The sequence below is a fragment of the Mycteria americana genome, chromosome 2 (assembly GCF_035582795.1).
Source record: "Mycteria americana isolate JAX WOST 10 ecotype Jacksonville Zoo and Gardens chromosome 2, USCA_MyAme_1.0, whole genome shotgun sequence".
Taxonomy (NCBI): domain Eukaryota; kingdom Metazoa; phylum Chordata; class Aves; order Ciconiiformes; family Ciconiidae; genus Mycteria; species Mycteria americana.
The window spans coordinates 94865137-94883237 of NC_134366.1; the positions used below are offsets into that span (position 1 = coordinate 94865137).

General features: G+C 40.2%; 1 protein-coding gene across 1 annotated transcript in view; it reads left to right on the forward strand.

Annotated features, from left to right (window-relative positions):
- CTNND2 (catenin delta 2) overlaps positions 1–18101 on the forward strand; it is a 566347-nt gene that overhangs the window by 286432 nt on the left and 261814 nt on the right. Inside the window, exon 7 of the mRNA XM_075495646.1 lies at positions 6487–6681. Coding sequence (XP_075351761.1) covers positions 6487–6681 — 195 coding nt within the window. The remainder of the gene's footprint in view (positions 1–6486; positions 6682–18101) is intronic.

Consider the following 18101-nt stretch of genomic DNA (forward strand, 5'->3'; position numbering starts at 1 on the left):
TTCTGGTGAATGCAGTTCGTTGGTATGCTAGGGGCACAAGCTGACATACCCAAGGTGTGCATTAGCTGGTGCTGCCATATGGCCTGTCGTGTCTTACTGGTTAATTTAACCATCTGTCATGCCTTAACAATTTGTATTCGCTTTCAGTACTTGGGTTAGATATGTTTTCTTCTCTTTGGTACCGTACTTTTCATCACACAGTACTGGTATATTCCCATTATCTGAGTTTTATTAGTTTTATTTATAGTAACATTTGTTGTAGATCATACTGTCCTTTTCCAATGTTGTGAGTAGAAGATGCATGTATTCAGGCAAGCATTTTGGAGATGTTTCTGCATAAATTTCTGGCAAAGAAAAGGTCAATATCAAAACTCTAGCTATGAATGTTTGACCCCTTTCTCCTTCTCCCCCCTGTTCACTTCTAATTCTGCACTTGGGTGCACGTTAACTTCTTTACCACATAAAGTAAACCAGGTTAGTGTCTGTAAAATAGGTTTCATCACATATGAGTTCAGAGTAAAAATCCTACTATTGATATCTTCTTTCTCACATACTGCTTTTTCAGAATGACAGTGAAGCTATGACCTGATGTACTGTATAATTTGTTTGTTGGGTTTTTTTTTTTATATATAAGGACAGTAGCATTTCAGGGCGAGCATCTAAGAGAAACTCATGTCAGAAAGAGTTTTCAGCCCTGATGTGCCATTTAAATCAAAAAGTTCTGTCAGTCTTCTGAAAAGCATGCAACATACCAAAGCTACAAAACTGCTGATTCTCTCTTAGTTTCTGTGCCTGCAGTCTCTTATCTCACTGATGGGCTTATTACAATTTTACCATCGTGTGGGGTTGGTTTTTGTTTTGTTTTGTTTTTAATTTGTAATCTAAGAAAAACTCAGTGCAAATTACATGAGCAATGTTGTCATTATATTTTAAATTAAAAATCTATACAGCCAGTTGTGGATGGTCAATCCTCTTTGTTAGAAAATGTCATCTCCTGAGTGCAATGTGTCGTGGTGTGTTCAGAGTCTGAGTTTGATACTTAGAGCCTCAAGTAGGCAGAGGTACTGTGTGTTGAAATGTGTGGGGTTGCAACCAAGTTAAGTTAAATGGTGTAAACACATTATTGATAAGTGGTAATATAATGGTCATTGAGCTTCATCCTCAGCTCCTCTCTCATTAATGATGTTCCCGTGTCGTAGATATAAAGAAACTGCCTTACAGGGCTCTTGATGAATATGTTTTGTGATGGAGTATTTCTAAATGAGGGCTGAATGGTTTATCTGGTCAAATCTGGATGGTTTTCTTCATGTTGAGATGATCACTTGCATATTTCATGTTTCCAATGAGCTCTTAAATCCTGGAGAGGTGGGCAGTATCCTATGCTCTTGCTATTAGGGATGTTTAGAGAGTATCATGAATTTGTAGGGCTCCTTCTTAGGGCTGCAGCAAGGCAGGATGACTGGTTGTAAAGGCTTTCACAAGGGGCACAAATAAAAACTGTTCAGGCTTTATTAAAGCATATGCAAATGCCTGTGTGTCCATTCATTTGAATAGTTTTAATGTCTTTAGTTTCTTGAAATGAAAAATGCTGCCAATATAGTGGTTTACTTTATTGACCTAAACTGTCAGATTAGCAGTGTCATTCAAATGTGTCTGCTGTATTTATTTCCATGACAGCCCGCACAAGCTCTGAAGAGCAATTAGGGATTATTTTGTGTATTTTTCTCACGTTACACTTGTCTGATTACAGTATTTTTCTTCCTGTGGAAAATGAGACTTGGTCAAAAAAGAACATTTTCCTAGGAAACAACCATTTCCCTATGCTATTGAGGAACATATCTGAATAATGCGGAAACCTTCAGCTAGCAGAGTTCTTAAGTGTAAAGGGCAGAGATTGTCTTTTTGATCCAATTAGGTAGGACTGCACTTTTCCTGGGTTCTTTCTATTGCCTCTCCTGAATGTGGGAGGAGAGCAAAGGTTGTAGGAACGGGGTATCTTCATCTGGTAAAACTTCTAGGTTATCACCATTGCCCTAATCTGATTCACCTGGCTGGGGGCTCACAAGATACCCTTGCTGGAGACTGACCACAGCCTACTTTTACAAGCTCCACAGAGACAGAGAAGAAGGGGTGTTCCACTTTCTATCAGGTCTCAGTCTTGGAGACTTCAGAAGACAGAGAAGACTCTCTTTTCTGTATGCTTTGTTCTTATAGTTAATCAGTTTCTGTTTAAAAAAATAAATGTACCCTATTTTGATTTTTAAAAATTTTTTAATTTTTTTTTTTTTTACTTGTCTGCTTCAGTTTTGATGCCTCTCTCAGCTATTTTAGAGCCTTTTAGTCTTTTCCATGCTTTCTGCTGTGATGCATCTCCGGCATTGCAATCAAATAATTTCTCAATCTTTTGTCAAATTAAAGATTGGACTGTTTGAGGAATTGACTTATCAAGTGGTTTCTTCAGCCCCTAAATAATGGTTTAGATCTTCTCAATGTTTTGGGGGTTTGTTTTTGGTTTTTTTAATCTAGAAGGGAGGAAAAACCCCACTCCTTCACAACCATGGTCATAAGAGTTCTGTGTCTACTCTGATGTTAAATGCATCATCTGTAATTAATGGCTTGCAGAAATGTAAATTTAATAATGAGTTATCTTTTAACTTGTATGTAGGCCTGTCTTTGAATGGGCTTGATGCCTTATACTTCCCGAAGGGAAAAATAGCATTGCTGTTAGGGACAGCTTGGCCAGGGAGGGGGGATGAGTCCGTTTTCAGAATATGTAGGAGTTGTATGTGGCCTTGATGTACATCACTGCTTTGGTTTCGGGCAACCCAGAGCGGTGCAGCATTATTAGTGGGGTGAAGGGATGGCGCCTGATTGAGAACAGGGTTTGGACAAGTGCAGTTTGGGGTGAGCCATGCATTCACGATGCCTCTAGGTTTAGGAAAGCTGCTTCTGAGGGCGATGAGCCTCCTTGAATGCGAGAATGCTAATGGGCCTTGGTAATCCAATGTTTTATTGCTTCCTGGTAGTATATTGATTGGTGCTTTTCCATTCTGACCTTGTTGCTTTTCCGACCTCTGTGAGCTTTAGACTGCATTAATGCAAGGTTTTTTTGAAGCAGATGATACAGATCAGCTTGCAGCTTCAGGCAGTAAAGGATGTAGCTGTTTGCTGCTAACCCAAGGTGCAGGCAAGAGACATATTATACACCTCTCTTTCTCGGTGGCATCAATTCTTTGAGTTCACGGTCTTTGTTTTGATTGATTATCTTAACCATCTTTCCAGTGTCTTCCAAAGTAGCAGAGGAATATGGTGGAGGGGCTGAGTGTGTAGGTGAGGTAGGATGCAGTTGTATGAAATCCATCACACTTCCCCCTTTTTCTTTTTTTTTAACGATACAAAAATCTACAAGTCTTTTGTTGACTTCAGCTGTAATTGTGTGTTAGTTTTTCTTAAAGTTATCTGTGTGAGCTTTACTGGCTATGATACAGCACCGGCAACAAAGATAACTGTTGGTGTAACAGCTATTGGTTAGTTGATAGTAATATTTAAATAAAATGTGCAATAAAAACCTGTTGCTCCTGAGTTGAGACTTGAATAAATTAATAAATGTAAGAATTTTAAGAGCAATTGAAAAGAGATTTTAATCAAAAATAGAACTTGCTATTCCAGTTTTTGAAATACCAACTTAATAGAAACATTAAAAATTATGTCGGTGTTCCATCTTTTTGTAAGTTTTCTGATTTCTTTTTTAACTAGATTTAAAACTTTAAAGGGTGCTAATATTTTGCATTTAAATATTGATATCTGATAATTTGGAAATAGTGTAGTAAAATTGCATCTTGAGGTCTGTAGAAAAATATCAGTTTTTGTTGAAACTAAAGGGTTTTGAGACATGCTTTAAAAAGCATATTCATGTTCTGATGGCCTTAATTTCTGAGATTTGAGAGTGTTTATGTTTTTAAAAAGAAAATATTTTAATTACCTGATGAAATCTTTGTTTTCTTGAAATGTTAGAGGAACAGTGGCAGTTATTCCCTGATAGTTTTAAATCTCAAATGTTTTTTTGGGGTGTTTACCCATAATCTTGTTGTTCAGGTGGTTTCAAGTTATTTCTAGATTGCCACTTAGCTGTTTTCGGGCAAGTTATGTTGGTTTTCTTTTATTGTTTGTCACATCTTCCTTGTCTTGTTTGCTTGAACTGTAATGTGTTTTGGTCAAGAAGTTTCTCTGGTTATATGTATGTTTACTGTTTAGTACAGTAGTGTTGCAGCCTTAATTACCTGTACAGTATGCAAATAAACCTCTATTTAGTATTAGCATAATTAACTAATACTAAACTTCTGTTTAGTTTTAGACTAGTATTAGCACTTGGAGATTCAGGACTATCAGTAGACTATGAAGCCCACCAGAAGACTAGCATAACTGTTTGAGAACATGTTTAATATTTGGGTTATACTGCTACTAACTTCAATGGGAAAAATCTTTCAGTTCACTGGAAGCAGAATTAAGAAGAAAATCTATTGTTCCAAAGAGCATTGTTAATTTGTAAATGGACAAAAGAATTGTAGTACTTATAGAAGGGGGTGTAATTCTCTATTCTGTAGCAAGTCTGGTTTGATGCACTGTTGAACCTCCGAAATGTTGCCCTCAATTTTTCTGTATTTTTTTTCTCTGAATACAGATTGAACCAAATATACAGTGAAATATGGACATAATCGTAACAGGCTGTATTTTAGGCCACTCTGAAGGATACTAGACTTTGGTGGAGCCGTTCAGCTGTTAGGAGAATCAATCTCAAAGATGCAGGGTTAAAGAGCATTTTGAAAATGCGGACTATGAAGAATTTAATTCTGTAATAGTAATATCAACTTCCTGGATAATTGCAGTAGTTATAGATAAAATATGTCTTTGGGATTCTTGGCAGACTTTCTAGTAAGGGGAACAACAGAATTACTTTCAGTGGTGTGCTAATGGCAAGTCAGTCTGAAAAATGTTTGAAGGGAAAAATATGCAAATAGGGTATGCCAGTGAAAACATGCACGTATGTTGAAAATTTCAGAAGAAAACATAGATATGGCACAAGCTGATTAGAAAGAAGGAAATAGAATAAATTATTCTTTTCCTCCAGACAATTTGTATTAAAGTTTAAGTAACATTGTGTCTGTGTATCTTTCTCATTTCTACCCTATGTTGCTATCATACATTACTTTATATCTGTGCTTTGCATTTTAAAAATATTTAGTGTTTGTTTATGCAACAAAACCACTGCCAACACAATGAATGTGGTAGAGATTTTCGTCAGGAATGGCTACACTGATGGTCTGAGCAGTACAAGCTGAGCTAGTAGAACATCGCCCACATCCAGGATTTTGACCTCACAGGAGCATCCACAATGGTTGTAATAGTTGTGTCTTTGTTTTTCTAAACATTTAAATAGCATGTTACCACTTTGTGGTATAGACGTAACCTTTGTCAAGTGTTGCTTGCGTACTTGCTCGATTCTTGCCTTCAAAATGTGTAATGTTTGTATGGCTTCTCCGTGACTCTCCTTGGGAATCTTGCTAACGGACCACCTAAGTGACAAAGGGATTCAAGTGACAACAGTAATCACAGCTGAAAATATACAAGTATCTTTTTTAAATATCATGATAGAAAATAGTATTTTTAATAGTAGAATAAGAAAATGTTTTAATACAATCCCAGTATTTTGTACAATCCCAGTATTAATATAATCCCAGTTATTTACAACAACAACACAAAAAAGCTGTATCCTTAAAGTAGTTTTTCCAGAAGGCATGTTTAATTTATTCATCCTCAGAGGATATTTAAGTTGTAGAAAGTCTTAGCAATATGATTTTTTAGAACTGTTGAGGGCAAAATGTTGATAAGGCACGACCGTTCTATTGTACTTCAGTGAAGCAGCAAAAAGATCAGCCTTCATATAGCTACATCTATTCATCAGCTTTAGCTTATTTCATTTGTAGATCTTACGATATGGGCATAACATGTGAAACTAGTTCTGATTGCTGCTCTTTTCTTCTCCCCCATTCCTGGTTCTTCTGTGGACCCCTTTACCCTTTGGTCTAGGGCATTCCTCGATCGCACAGCTTTTTTCTTTTTTTTTTTTTGTTTGTTTGTTTGTTTTCTTTTTTTTTTCTTTTTTGAGAGGGGTTGGGTTTTTTTGGTCTCTGTTTAAGAAGATATGATATCATGATATCTATCTTTCCAAAATATGTAGTTTCCTTGGAAGAAATGAGGTTTTGTAGTAGATGCAGGCAGCTGAATGATGCAGCTAAAGTGATTAACTGGAACTGTTGCTGCCCTTGAATGCTGTTTCTATTTGTATGTTGAAAACATTTATTTCTTTGTTTTGTTTGAGGTTTTTTGTGTTTAAGTGCTACTTTCAAATAAACTTTTAATAACATCAAATCCTGTATTTGTCACTTTTTTCTCTCTCTTAAATGTCTCTTATGAATCTATTTGCAGCTGGGTCTCGGGCATCTTACAGCAGCCAGCACAGCCACCTTGGCTCCGAGTTAAGGGCACTGCAGTCTCCAGAACACCATATAGATCCTATTTACGAAGACAGAGTCTATCAGAAGCCCCCTATGAGGAGTCTCAGCCAGAGTCAGGGGGACCCTCTGCAACCAGCACACACAGGCACATATCGCACTAGTACAGGTAGGTGGATGTAACTTGCATGATTGTCTTTGTATGAGATATACCTTATTCTTCAGTACTAATTCCTCTCTTTCTGATGTGCTAAACAAAATGTATTATGTGCATGCCAGTCAAACAAAATACCTTATGCAGATGGCGGCTATCAATAGAATCCCAAAGGCATGCACAAAACTGAGAAATACTTAATGTTGTGCTATTTGTACAGTAGGTTAAGCTAATTTGGGGAGGAGGCTTACTCATAAGGAGAGAGACAATATTTTTATTAATCTTGTGTATTGTCTTTGAGAAAAATCTGTTGTCTCTGAAGAAATTCCTAGGGGTTTTTTGCTTGCAAAGGTATTTTGTGTGTTGCAAAGGGACTGCAAAGTTCCTTCCCCGTGAAGCTAAAGGATTGTTTACTTGCTTTTGAAGTGAATCATACGTAAATGTTCTTCCCCTCTCCTACAGAGGTACACTTAGGTATAGGTACACAGACATAAAATTGAACTATGGCATAGAGACAGGCTGTTAGCATGACTGGTTTATCCATAAATAATAATGATTGTCCATGAAATCCATTGGTGTACAGGTCCTACTTGCAGAATGTCCTCTCAACCAAATGAAATACAGCTGTATGCTGGAACCCACAAATAGATCACAAATCAACAGGGATATTTATGGTATTTAATGCACAAAATAATTAGAGTACATAAATGCTACAGCCAAAATAGCCTAAAGCAGATGTAGAAAGAACTTGCCTTGGGAATTGTAAGTATTTCTGGTGGTTTATCTTTGCTGTGTTCATCAAAGACAGAAGATTATGTCCATTCTCAGATCACACCCATTTTCATCAAGAAAAAGTTAAGTGTACTTTTTGGAGCAAGACACTTTGCTTTCTTTTAGAACTTTGGTTTTTTTTCTTTTTAAAATCATTTCTTCAAGGGCAAAGCTGGCATGTCCAAAAATTTCTGTTGCTTTATGCAAGTTTTGGGTGTTCAGAATACAGGAGAAAATCCCTAAAAACATTTTTCCACAGAATTCTCTAGTTAAATACCTGTAACAGCTTTATGCTTTTTTGAAGAACATCATTACACCATTTCCTTCCTGTTAAAGAAACCACCGTAGTATATGTTTTGTGTAGATTCATACGTGTGTATGAGAAAAGATTACTATTCTTTGCAGGAAGGGGACAAGACCTCTGCCTAAATCACTGAGCAGCTGAGGCAGTGATAGTGATTGAAGCAACTATTTATATTGAACTTTAAGCTTTGTGTTCCACATGTGGCTGCCTTGTATTTCCTATATGATGTTCTATTTCCCAGTCATGCCCTGAAGAGAGTTTCTTGTTTTGCTCGCAAAATATCACTTGGTTCTCCGTGCTGAAGTAGCAGGCTGTCTTGCGACTGTAATCTTCACAACACCTCTGTAAGGAAGGAAACCCTGTCAACGTAGATCACAATTATAGTGAATGAAACTGGGACGCAGGATGTTCATGGGTAATACCTGAAGATGGGTTTTCGGAAGGGAAGAGGCAAAGCTGAAAAGATACACTGATTTGGGTAGCAGAAATGGGCCCTGTGAAGGTGAATTTTGTTTTGGTGTTTAGGATACGGATTTGACCGTTGCTCCAGGCTCGTTCTGAAGAATGACCCCATCAGTCCAGCTTTGTGTTGGGTTGATCCTCCCTCGCTTTCCCCCTCCACCCCTATCATCAGGGTCAGGGGAAATAAAAGCAAGTGGATGCGTGCCAGGCCAATTATTCTGTTGCTCCATCGATAACTGTTAGCTGCGGATGCTGTCAGCCTCCACAGCTAACCAGACACAACCAGGCTGAAGAGCTGTCAGTGCTCAGAGGGAATTTGGGGCTGGATCGGATCAGCTCTCAGACTCCTCCTGCCTCTACCACAAATGCTCATAGGAATGTATCCCTTCTGATGGAGACCATACAGTTTTTCTCAAATTAGCAGAAAGGAGGGGAAGGAGTTCAACTGAAGTTTGGCACATATAACTTTTTATTTCTTCATTGGGTTGTCTTAAGTGTAGGACTGAATAGCTATTTGTCTTGCCTATTGGTATAAGATACGAGGGAGGTAGATTGCTGTGTACTCATTGAAGATATGTGCCAAGGGTTCATGGCCTGTATCTTCTGTGTGCAAGAATTGCACTGGTGGAGGGGGGGGGAGTTTTAAGACCTCAGTGTCCTCCTTTATAGATCATAGTTCACGTTCTTTTGTCTATTACAACAGTACCTCTAATCATGAAGATGGTGCATGCTTTTCCACATCGGATGGAAAAAAAAGGAAGGCAAACTTAGTCTAAGGACTTTGTCCAAAGCCTGGATTTTTTTTCTCTGCAGCTAACGTTGCCCGCTAGAAACAAAAATTATGTTAGTTATATTTGCAAACCATTTACTTTTGTGGTTTTGGTTTTTTTTTTTTAAAGATAACATTCTTGCTGAATTTGAAAATGTCACTTAATTTGGAACATTGACTCACAGAATGGAAGCGCTTTTTTTTTTTTTTTAATATAGACATCAGCTCTCTCTTTTGTGAGCTCTTAAATACTTATTACATTCAGGAATGTTTACACAACTAAGGATAAAGCCCGTTCAGAGTTTTTCATCCTCTAGGTGAATCAACATTCAGTAAGCAGAATTCAATAAGCTAAAATTTCTCTATGAGGTAAATTAAACTAAATTAAGTTTGTTCTATTTACTCACTGGTTTTTGGGTGGTGGTGTTTTTTTTTTAACTTTTGTATTTTCCTTGCATTTCACTTGTGAATGAAATACATGGCGATAGTTGTGCACTAAGGGCTACATATTGCAGAAGGTAGAAAATAGTAGGAGCTTACCGAACATCTCCCTTACTAGCATAACTTTAGATAGGGGCAGGATGAATTCTTCATCACTTAGTGGTTTAAATTATGAGCGGGTGTGTTACTGTCATGCTGTCTATGCTAAAAATAATCTTTCATACTTAACAGCGGTAGCTGCATAGGCTTTTTTGGTCGGTAGCTTTTACTTAACAATCCCTTTTGGTTTTCAAAGGGTAATGCCTTCTCTCATATAAAAAGTACCAGCCCAAACTTTGGCACTAAAAGTAGCAATAAATGTGAAATTCTACTTTTGAAATGGGAATCCATAAAAGATGTGCTTGGAGGGAGTACTTGGACATGATATAAATAATGAATTAATTTCCTTACTGAATAGCAACTTATAACTTGTATTTGTAACCCAACTAAATAACACCAATAATTTTTGTCCAGGCAGGTGCATTACTTATTTTCCTTATAAACCTAAAGGCCTTGCATTATTGATTGAAATCCTAAGTTAATAATGGTAGCGATAAGCTTATTTGATGGGATGTTTACATGAACACTGCTGGAACTTGAAGAGGGCTGTTACTTTAAGAGGAGGGAAGGATTGCCTTTCAGCCAGAGTGGGACACAGAATCGGCAATTGTTCACTTATGTGCAGAATTGGAAGTTTGGACTAGTGATTTAGTTCCTTAGTTATTGGCATTTAATTCACGTTAAACATGAAACAAGTCCAAAAGGGGAAAATCTTGCTATTTTGCAAGCCTGGGATTTCCGTAGGTGCCTTGAGGAGAAAGCAGCTTTGCTGCACAGGTTCTGGCTGTCGGTGCCGACCTGCAGCAGGGGAGCATGGCTCCGGCAGCAGTGGGGTCTGTGGGACCGGTTGCCATCACACTCTGGAGGTGGCGGCGCTCTGGAAGCTCCGAACGACGCTTGCTTTTGTTGTGGTCCCTCAGTGAAAGAGATGAGCCCTCTTCTGTAAAAAGGATGTGATTTCTGGATAAAGTTATTAAAAGCCTTGAAAGAGTGCTGTCCCCAGTGGTCTGGGAGGGAGGAGTGGTAAATGGGAGGTCTATGCTTATTCTGAACTCTCTACAAACTGGGCCTTTATCAGATGAAATAAGTGCTGCTGCTTAAAAGCACTGGTGACGCTGGTGAGCTGTGGACATTTAGACCTCAAAACCTGCAGGGTGCTCATGCTTTAAGGACACGCGCTGGTTTTAGGGGCTGCGGGCAAGTATCTTTGTCCCCAGCCTCACACAAGCAGCAAGGATGAACCAGGAATTACACTGGAGGAGTGAACCTGTCCTCCTCAGCTCTGTGTAGGACATACGCATCTCATTGGCACCGGGGGGAACCTTGACGGCCTTGAAGAAAGCTTAAGGATTGCCTCAGGATGCACAGCCTGAGGACAGTCTCTGCCTCTGGCCCCTGAAGGTCACCGTGGGGAAGGCCTTGTGATGCAGCTGAGTCGTAGGAAGTCCAGCAGCTTTGTATGGTTACACGGCCAGTTGGCATTAGTTTTGAGTGCTGGGTGTGCAGAGCTGAAGTGCCTCCTTGATGAAGACGGGGCACGCAAAACACTGTGAGGACTCTTCTGTGCTTCCCAGACAGAGGGGGAAAGGGTTAGGAAAAGGAAGAGTAGGGTCTGTGGTTGGTAGTGCTGAAATTAAAAAGAGGACCCTGAAATGAAAGATTGATTGAAAGGAGGTTGAATAGTGAAAGGATAAGCAGTCAAAGTTTGCATTGCCTCTGAAGAGTGGCTTAGTGCAGGACTTGAAGGGTTTACAAAGCATGCTCTTGCAATGGGTTATCCCCTGGGGAGTGTGTGTGGGGCAGGGGCACTCCTGCAGCACTTCCCGTGCTACCTCCAAAGCTGCCCAACGTCCCTGCGTGTGCAGGTGGTTGCCAGGCTGCCCTCCAGCTTCTCTGATGGCCTCCTCCAGGCCAGGTCTCCCCGAGGTTCCTCCTGCCGATCTAGGGTGGTTCCACCAGTGCACCACCGCCTCTGAAGCTGTCTGTTGCCGAAAGCTGTGCTGCCTCAGGCTGCACCTCCTCCTGGGTGCCACGGCGGAGAGCGCTGATCAAAGAGAAGAGGCCTATGAAATTTGTGATGGCAGGTGCAAACCAGAAATGTGGCTCTTTGCGAGCTGCGTTTCTGTGCAGAAGGAGAGTGCTGTCAGGAGAGCCGTGCAGAGTTAAGGGGGCTCCTTTCCAGAGGGAAGAGTTATCTGTTGCTCCTGGCCATGGTTTCTGTTCAAGCGCTTGCCAGCAGCAGGGAAAAACTCTGTATTTCATTGTCCTGTGATGCAGCTCAGGAAAAACTGCTGAAGGTGAGAATTACCCTTGTGTTTCTGGACAGATGCTGTCCTCCTCTTCTCTGCCTTCCTTCCCGCTCCTGCCCAGTTCTTCGTTTGCTGAAGGAAAGGAGTGTGCACCGAGGGATGCCTTATGTCAAGCACTGCTCCTAGTTATTTTGTAACGTTGTCTTTCTCCTGTAAAAGTGTGTCTTGTTTTAGTGGGTTAGGGGCAGTGTTTGCTCCCAGAGTCCAGTCTTTCTTCATGGATTAGATGTGCTGCTGGAGGAACGGGAAGAGGACCCAGGTGGCCATGCTGGTGTTTGTTGCTTCGCCCCTGCTGCACTTGGCCTGGGCTTTTGCTGTCCTGCAGGTTAAGCATTGTCTGAGGGGAAGATTTACAAGGAAAGTTGGCGTTCCTTCTCTTGTCACTGAGCTGGTGGCTTTCTCATAACATGGCTGGGCTGTGTTGCTGTTCTGCCTCCTTGTTCCATCTTATGAGGTGCCTGTGGTGAATATCAGGTCTCTGTTCGGTACGTAAAGAAGAGGTGGGAGAGGGGAGAAGCAAATCCCCCTTTTCCTGCCGCCCCAGACAGGAGCAGCCCATACAAAATTGATTGCACTGTTGGTTTGCTTGGGTTTGTTTCTTTGCAGGGAGGGGAGGTTGCTAGTTTTGTTGCTTGTGGGTGCTCAAATGGCGCCGACCTCCTCCTCCTCTCGTTTGCATTGCACGAGTGAAGCAGGATAGTCCCAGCTCTTCGGTGTCCGATCGCTTCCCGTTCTCAGTGCCAGGTTCACATGCCATTCACCCCCATTCCCTGGGGGCTCCCTCCCTGTAGGAAAGGCAGCCGCACGCCCAACCCATTTGAACTTCCATCCCATTGACCCGGTAGACAGAAGTCTGGCATTGCGGAGTTCTGCTGGTGCTGCTGGAAGTTCTGCTGGTGCTGGAAAGCTGCACCAGCCACCAGCTCCTTGCCTCTGCCCTGCCTTCCCTCTGCTGCCAGCTCGGCACAGTGGGGCAGAGACCTTGCCTTGCTCCGAGAGGGAGTGCTGCTCTGCGGCCAGACGGCTCTGCCTTGCCAGCAAGAGAGCCAACGGTCTGTGCGAACAGTAACTGCTGAGTAGGTGCAAGTCAATTTTTTTTTTTTATTTTAATTGAGATTTTTACAGCAAGGACAGAGAAGGGTGTTGCATGGACTGCTTAATGGTGCTTCCAAATACCCAATTACTTCATTTACTGCATGTTTTTTATGCTGGTCCAGCTTAGGCTTTCTTTGATCCTCAATATTTTTTGTCTTGTCACTTAGCTCCTTTGTTGTCCCTTACAAAAGGAGCACAAGGCTACAAAGGATGCATGAATTGAGCCAAAGTACATAATCTTCACGGGACTGTAAATATTTGTCTTCATATGTAATAAAGTATTGGATATGTTTGATAGTTTTAAAGTCATTATTTCAAGGTGGAGATTTTTTCATATTGTGAAGCTATTTTCCAGTATTTGAAAAAATTGGCCATATGAAAAAAGTTAGATGTCCGTATCCTATAGAGTGATTTACTCTTCTTTCAAGAATAAGCCTACTTTACTGCAGTCATGTGGCATCACAAACTGATAGTGTTTTCTGTGTCTGCTTTTACAGATAAACTGTTCTTTAACTGTTTTTAAGGTTTTTAACCTTAAACTTTTAACCTTTTAAGATTTTTCTTTTTTAGTGGTTATGAAGTTATGAAGTAGTTTATAACAGTTTCATAGAATCATAGAATAGTTTGGGTTGGAAGGGACCTTTACAGATCATCTAGTCCAACCCTCCTGCAATAAGCAGGCACATCTTCAACTAGATCAGGTTGCTCAGAGCCCCGTCCAACCTGACCTTGAGTGTTTTCAGGGATGGGGCATCTACCACCTCTCTGGGCAACCTGTTCCAGTGTTTCACCACCCTCACTGTAAAAAACTTCTTCCTTATATCTAGTCTGAATGTACCCTCTTTCAGTTTCAAACCATTACCCCTTGTCCTATTGCAACAGACCCTGCTAAAAAGTTTGTCCCCATCTTTCTTATAAGCCCCCTTTAAGTACTGAAAGGCCACAATAAAGTCTCCCTAGAGCCTTCTCTTCTCCAGGCTGAACAACCCCAACTCTCTCAGCCTGTCCTCATAGGAGACGTGTTCCATCCCTCTGATCATTTTTGTGGCCCTCCTCTGGACCCGCTCCAACAGGTCCATGTCTTTCCTGTGCTGAGGACTCCAGAGCTGGACGCAGTACTCCAGGTGGGGTCTCACCAGAGCAGAGTAGAGGGGCAGAATCACCTCCCTCGACCTGCTGGCCACGCTTCTTTTGATGCAGCCCAGGATATGGTTGGCCTTCTGGGCTGTGAACGGACATTGCCGGCTAATGTCCAGCTTTTCATCCACCAGTACCTCCAAGTCCTTCTCGGCAGGGCTGCTCTCAATCTCTTCATCCCCTAGCCTGTACTGATACCGGGGGTTGCCCTTGACCCAAGTGCAGGACCTTGCATGTATATCGTCATTTCAGATAGTATCTGAAACAAATATGAGAATGTTGGGGTTTTTTTAAACTTTGCTTTGAGAGATATCCTTTTGATAGCCATTTACAATACCTCATAGCAAGTAGTCCCTTGGTCAGTTGTTATCTTTAGCCGTTTCAAATCACTGAAGCTGTCTATAACTTAAACATGCTGCAAAAATATGTAGAAAATTAAGAAAGCATTCATATGTTGAAATGAGACTATGTAAAAATGACATTGTGGGAGTCCAATTTTACTGTCATGATGAATCCCATATAGAGGGCTTAGTTCACAACTTTCTACACACCTGCAAGGCGTGCAAACATAGCTTCAGTGCTGGGAATCAGACTCTGAGTTTGAGCCTTGCACATCACCGGTGGCAGGTTCCACAGGGCAGTTTATATCCCAGTTGCCCCACAGCTATCTCATACTTTCTCAGGTTGTGTTAGTATTGCTTCTTGATATGGAACTGGAATTCAGTTAACCAGATGTATCACCTGTAATTCCACAGATTTCAGATTAATGAGTAAAAGGAATTTTAAGGGTCTTAGAGGAAAAAAATAAAGTATTTTTCCTATGTACATGCAATTAGGTGTTTTCAAATTCTTAGAGTGAGCATCAATGAGTACATTGGTATAGTTTTACTTTGGTTTCAGAGCAGCATCTAGCTATTAATGAAAAGCTACTTGTTACATTCTAGTTCCTGTATTAAAAATAGTTCATTTGAAAGTAAAAACGGAACCTTGGTTTCAGATATATTTTTCTTTATTTGGCCTTAAAGTTGTCACTTCAGGCAAAAAGGAGGAACCACAGAAAAATCAGCTTTGACTTGCCCCATTTGGATTAAACCCTTTGTCTGTTATGCTGCTTCTCAAAACTTTAGGACTGAACGAAAACTAAATAAAGTGCACTAGTTAGGTTATAAATACCAGACATCACTGCTTTCTGCTTAGGTTGTGTGTTTTTTCTGGTTGGGGGACATGTTGGTTTGGTTTTTGTGTTGTCACAAGCTGATGTGCTGTGCAGGGGGCATACTGTGATGCCACAGCTGCAGATTAATTGAGGATCATGCTGATAAATCACACAGCATGGAGTTCTGGCTATAGGACATAATGTTTTCAGGGGAATTAAAAAGAAAAATTATTCCTACCACTGCATCTCTATTAGTTTGGTAATGTTGTGATAATAGACCTGTATTCCTAACTGACATCCACTTGATAACATTGTTTTGGGGAGAGAATTATATGAAACAAGCAGGGAACAAATCTTCAGTACAAAGTAAATTGAGCACAAAATACCTTAGTGATCTGCATAGTGAATAACAAATCACCTCAAAGCAATGCAAAGTCATAATCCCATTTAATTCAACAGGTCCGGGGTGTCTGGTATAGCCTTATCTGTATTATATTCTTGCATATATGTTTTTAGGTGATTCTTTTTCCAGGTACAGTGGCATCTTCTCTGAAAATTTTTTTTTTTAAATTTTATTTCCTTCTTATTAAAATTTGGGCAGGAGTATAATAAAAGACATTGTTTTCAACATCAGTGGTATCCAGCGGTCGCTGTAAAGCTATGGACAAGAGCAATGAGAGAGGGAGGGAAGTGGCAGGAGGTGAAAACCCTGCAGAACCACCTTTGTAATGTGAGCAATATGCCCCTTAGAATGGAGAAGCATTTCTCCAAATAAGATATTTGTAGCTTCAAAGTACTGAGCCCATGGTTGGGTTCCATAGAGGAATTGTACCCATCTGAAGACAGCCCAGATTTCAGAATAGATCTCAGAATAGAAACCTGCTAAAATGGTCGGTATCCACAGCCTCCTTCCTCTGTCCCATGAACAGGATACCTCCGGAGGCTTGTGGCTTGTCCTATGTATTTTCTAATTCTTCTATTCTCCTTTCTTAATAGAAGGATGACCTAGAGCGTGTCTGAACTCTTCTTAGATGTCCCTTGACTTTTGGACCAATTGAGGGAGAAGCGCGATTATAAAATCTTGGTCAGGGAAGTACATACCCTGTAAATCTCATCTGCCACTATTGAGAAAATAGTGTCTACTTCTGTGCCAGAAACTGTCTGTGTATTTCTCATCTGTTTACTGTACAGGTGTAGTCTCAGATTAAAGCCTGGTCACATTAGACTTTAGTGATGCAGGACTATGTCCATTCTCTTTTATTTACTTCAGTGTTGTGTAGAAATACAAGGTTGTCATTCATAAAATAAAAAGCAATTCAAACACCTTTCATAAGTCACCTTCTTGTAAATCTTTGCTGAACAAAAACACAATGCTGTGCCTGAGGTAACTATCCAGTAATGTCTTCAAGACGACTGATGCTTTTGTTAGAGGATCATTCTTTCTGCAGCATTATATTTAAAGGCACTCTTTTAAAAATCAGCAGCCCCCCCCCCCTTTTTTTTTTTAATTCAAACTGTAATCTTTCTTTTTTTCTATAAGACTGTCTACTTTTAGAGGTAGTCTCTTCCTCTATCATAATTTCAGCAGTTTACATGTAGGGTTGGAGTTTTTACAAGTACAGCAAGTATTCAAAGATGTTAGTTTTTACTATATGGGTCCATCAACTTTCAAACTATCATTTGCAGAAGCTAGGTTAATGTTTAATTTTTACATCACATGATCTGGCACTGGAATACAAATGTGATTAACTTAATAGTAAAATAACTCTCTACTCCAGAGTGAAAACTATTAACTAAAATAGCTGAAGCTCAGTAAGGTGTTCTAAAAAATACCAGTTAGTAGCCATTTTATTACTTAGGATTACAGTGTACTAAATAGGGAGAAGTCAATATCTGAAGGAGAAGACATCCATGTGCTTGATGGCTGTAGCATGATGCAGTGCAGGCTGTTAATCCATTATTGTCTCGTAATATTTATACATTTTTTAATAATAATTGTGACTTTTGTCCATGTGTTCTGTTTTATGTTGGCTAGCTGGACAGGAAACTTTTAATAGAGAGCTTTCAAGAGAAGGTGAATTTGGAGTGAAAGCAGAAATTTAGTTGCAGTAGGCTAGTCTATGCGCAGTAGGATGGTCTGTGTGGTTTTGCTGTGATTGGGTTTTATAATTGTTATGGTCATTATGTCCCATGCGCACAATGTGAAACCACGTAGTACTACAAAGAGGAGCAAGGTCATGTGTATGTCTTGTATAGTGCCATTGCGCAGGCTTGAATTTTATCTCCGGTGAGGAAACTGGCATGATGAATTTTAGTATCTCAGATTCTGAAAGGTTAATTGCTTTTAAGGGCCTTGGCAGTTGTTACTTTCTCTGTTTAAATGCTCATGTAACAAATGAATTAAACTGCATGTTCTCCCCAAATTGAGGGATGCAACTCAGAGAGACAAGAGACAATCTGAGAAAAGATCTTGGCATAACACCTTTAGCAGCGAAAGTTGGCATCCGATTATCACATTATGTGGACGCACCATTTTTTTGTGCAGAGCAGCATCACTGAAACATGCTAGAAGCTGAGTCTGAGAATGGAATTTGCATATATTAGTGGAGATTAAAATCTAGCAGACTTAAAATGCAGTCAGTTCCTGGAGGTGGAAAGGAGTATTATATATTTTTTTAATACTGAAAACTTGAAAAACATGGCTTCTGCCCTGTTTGGTTGTAAAGAGGGAACGAAGTCACTCCTGCATTAAGACAGAGAGTTGGGAATGTGAAATAATTGAAAATACGTAATTGCTTGGGGAATCCTAATATCTGCATAAATCCTTGGTGTCCCCTCAGACTACATGGATTTCAAAATGATGCTTTAGCTATATATGCTTTTGAGACACAG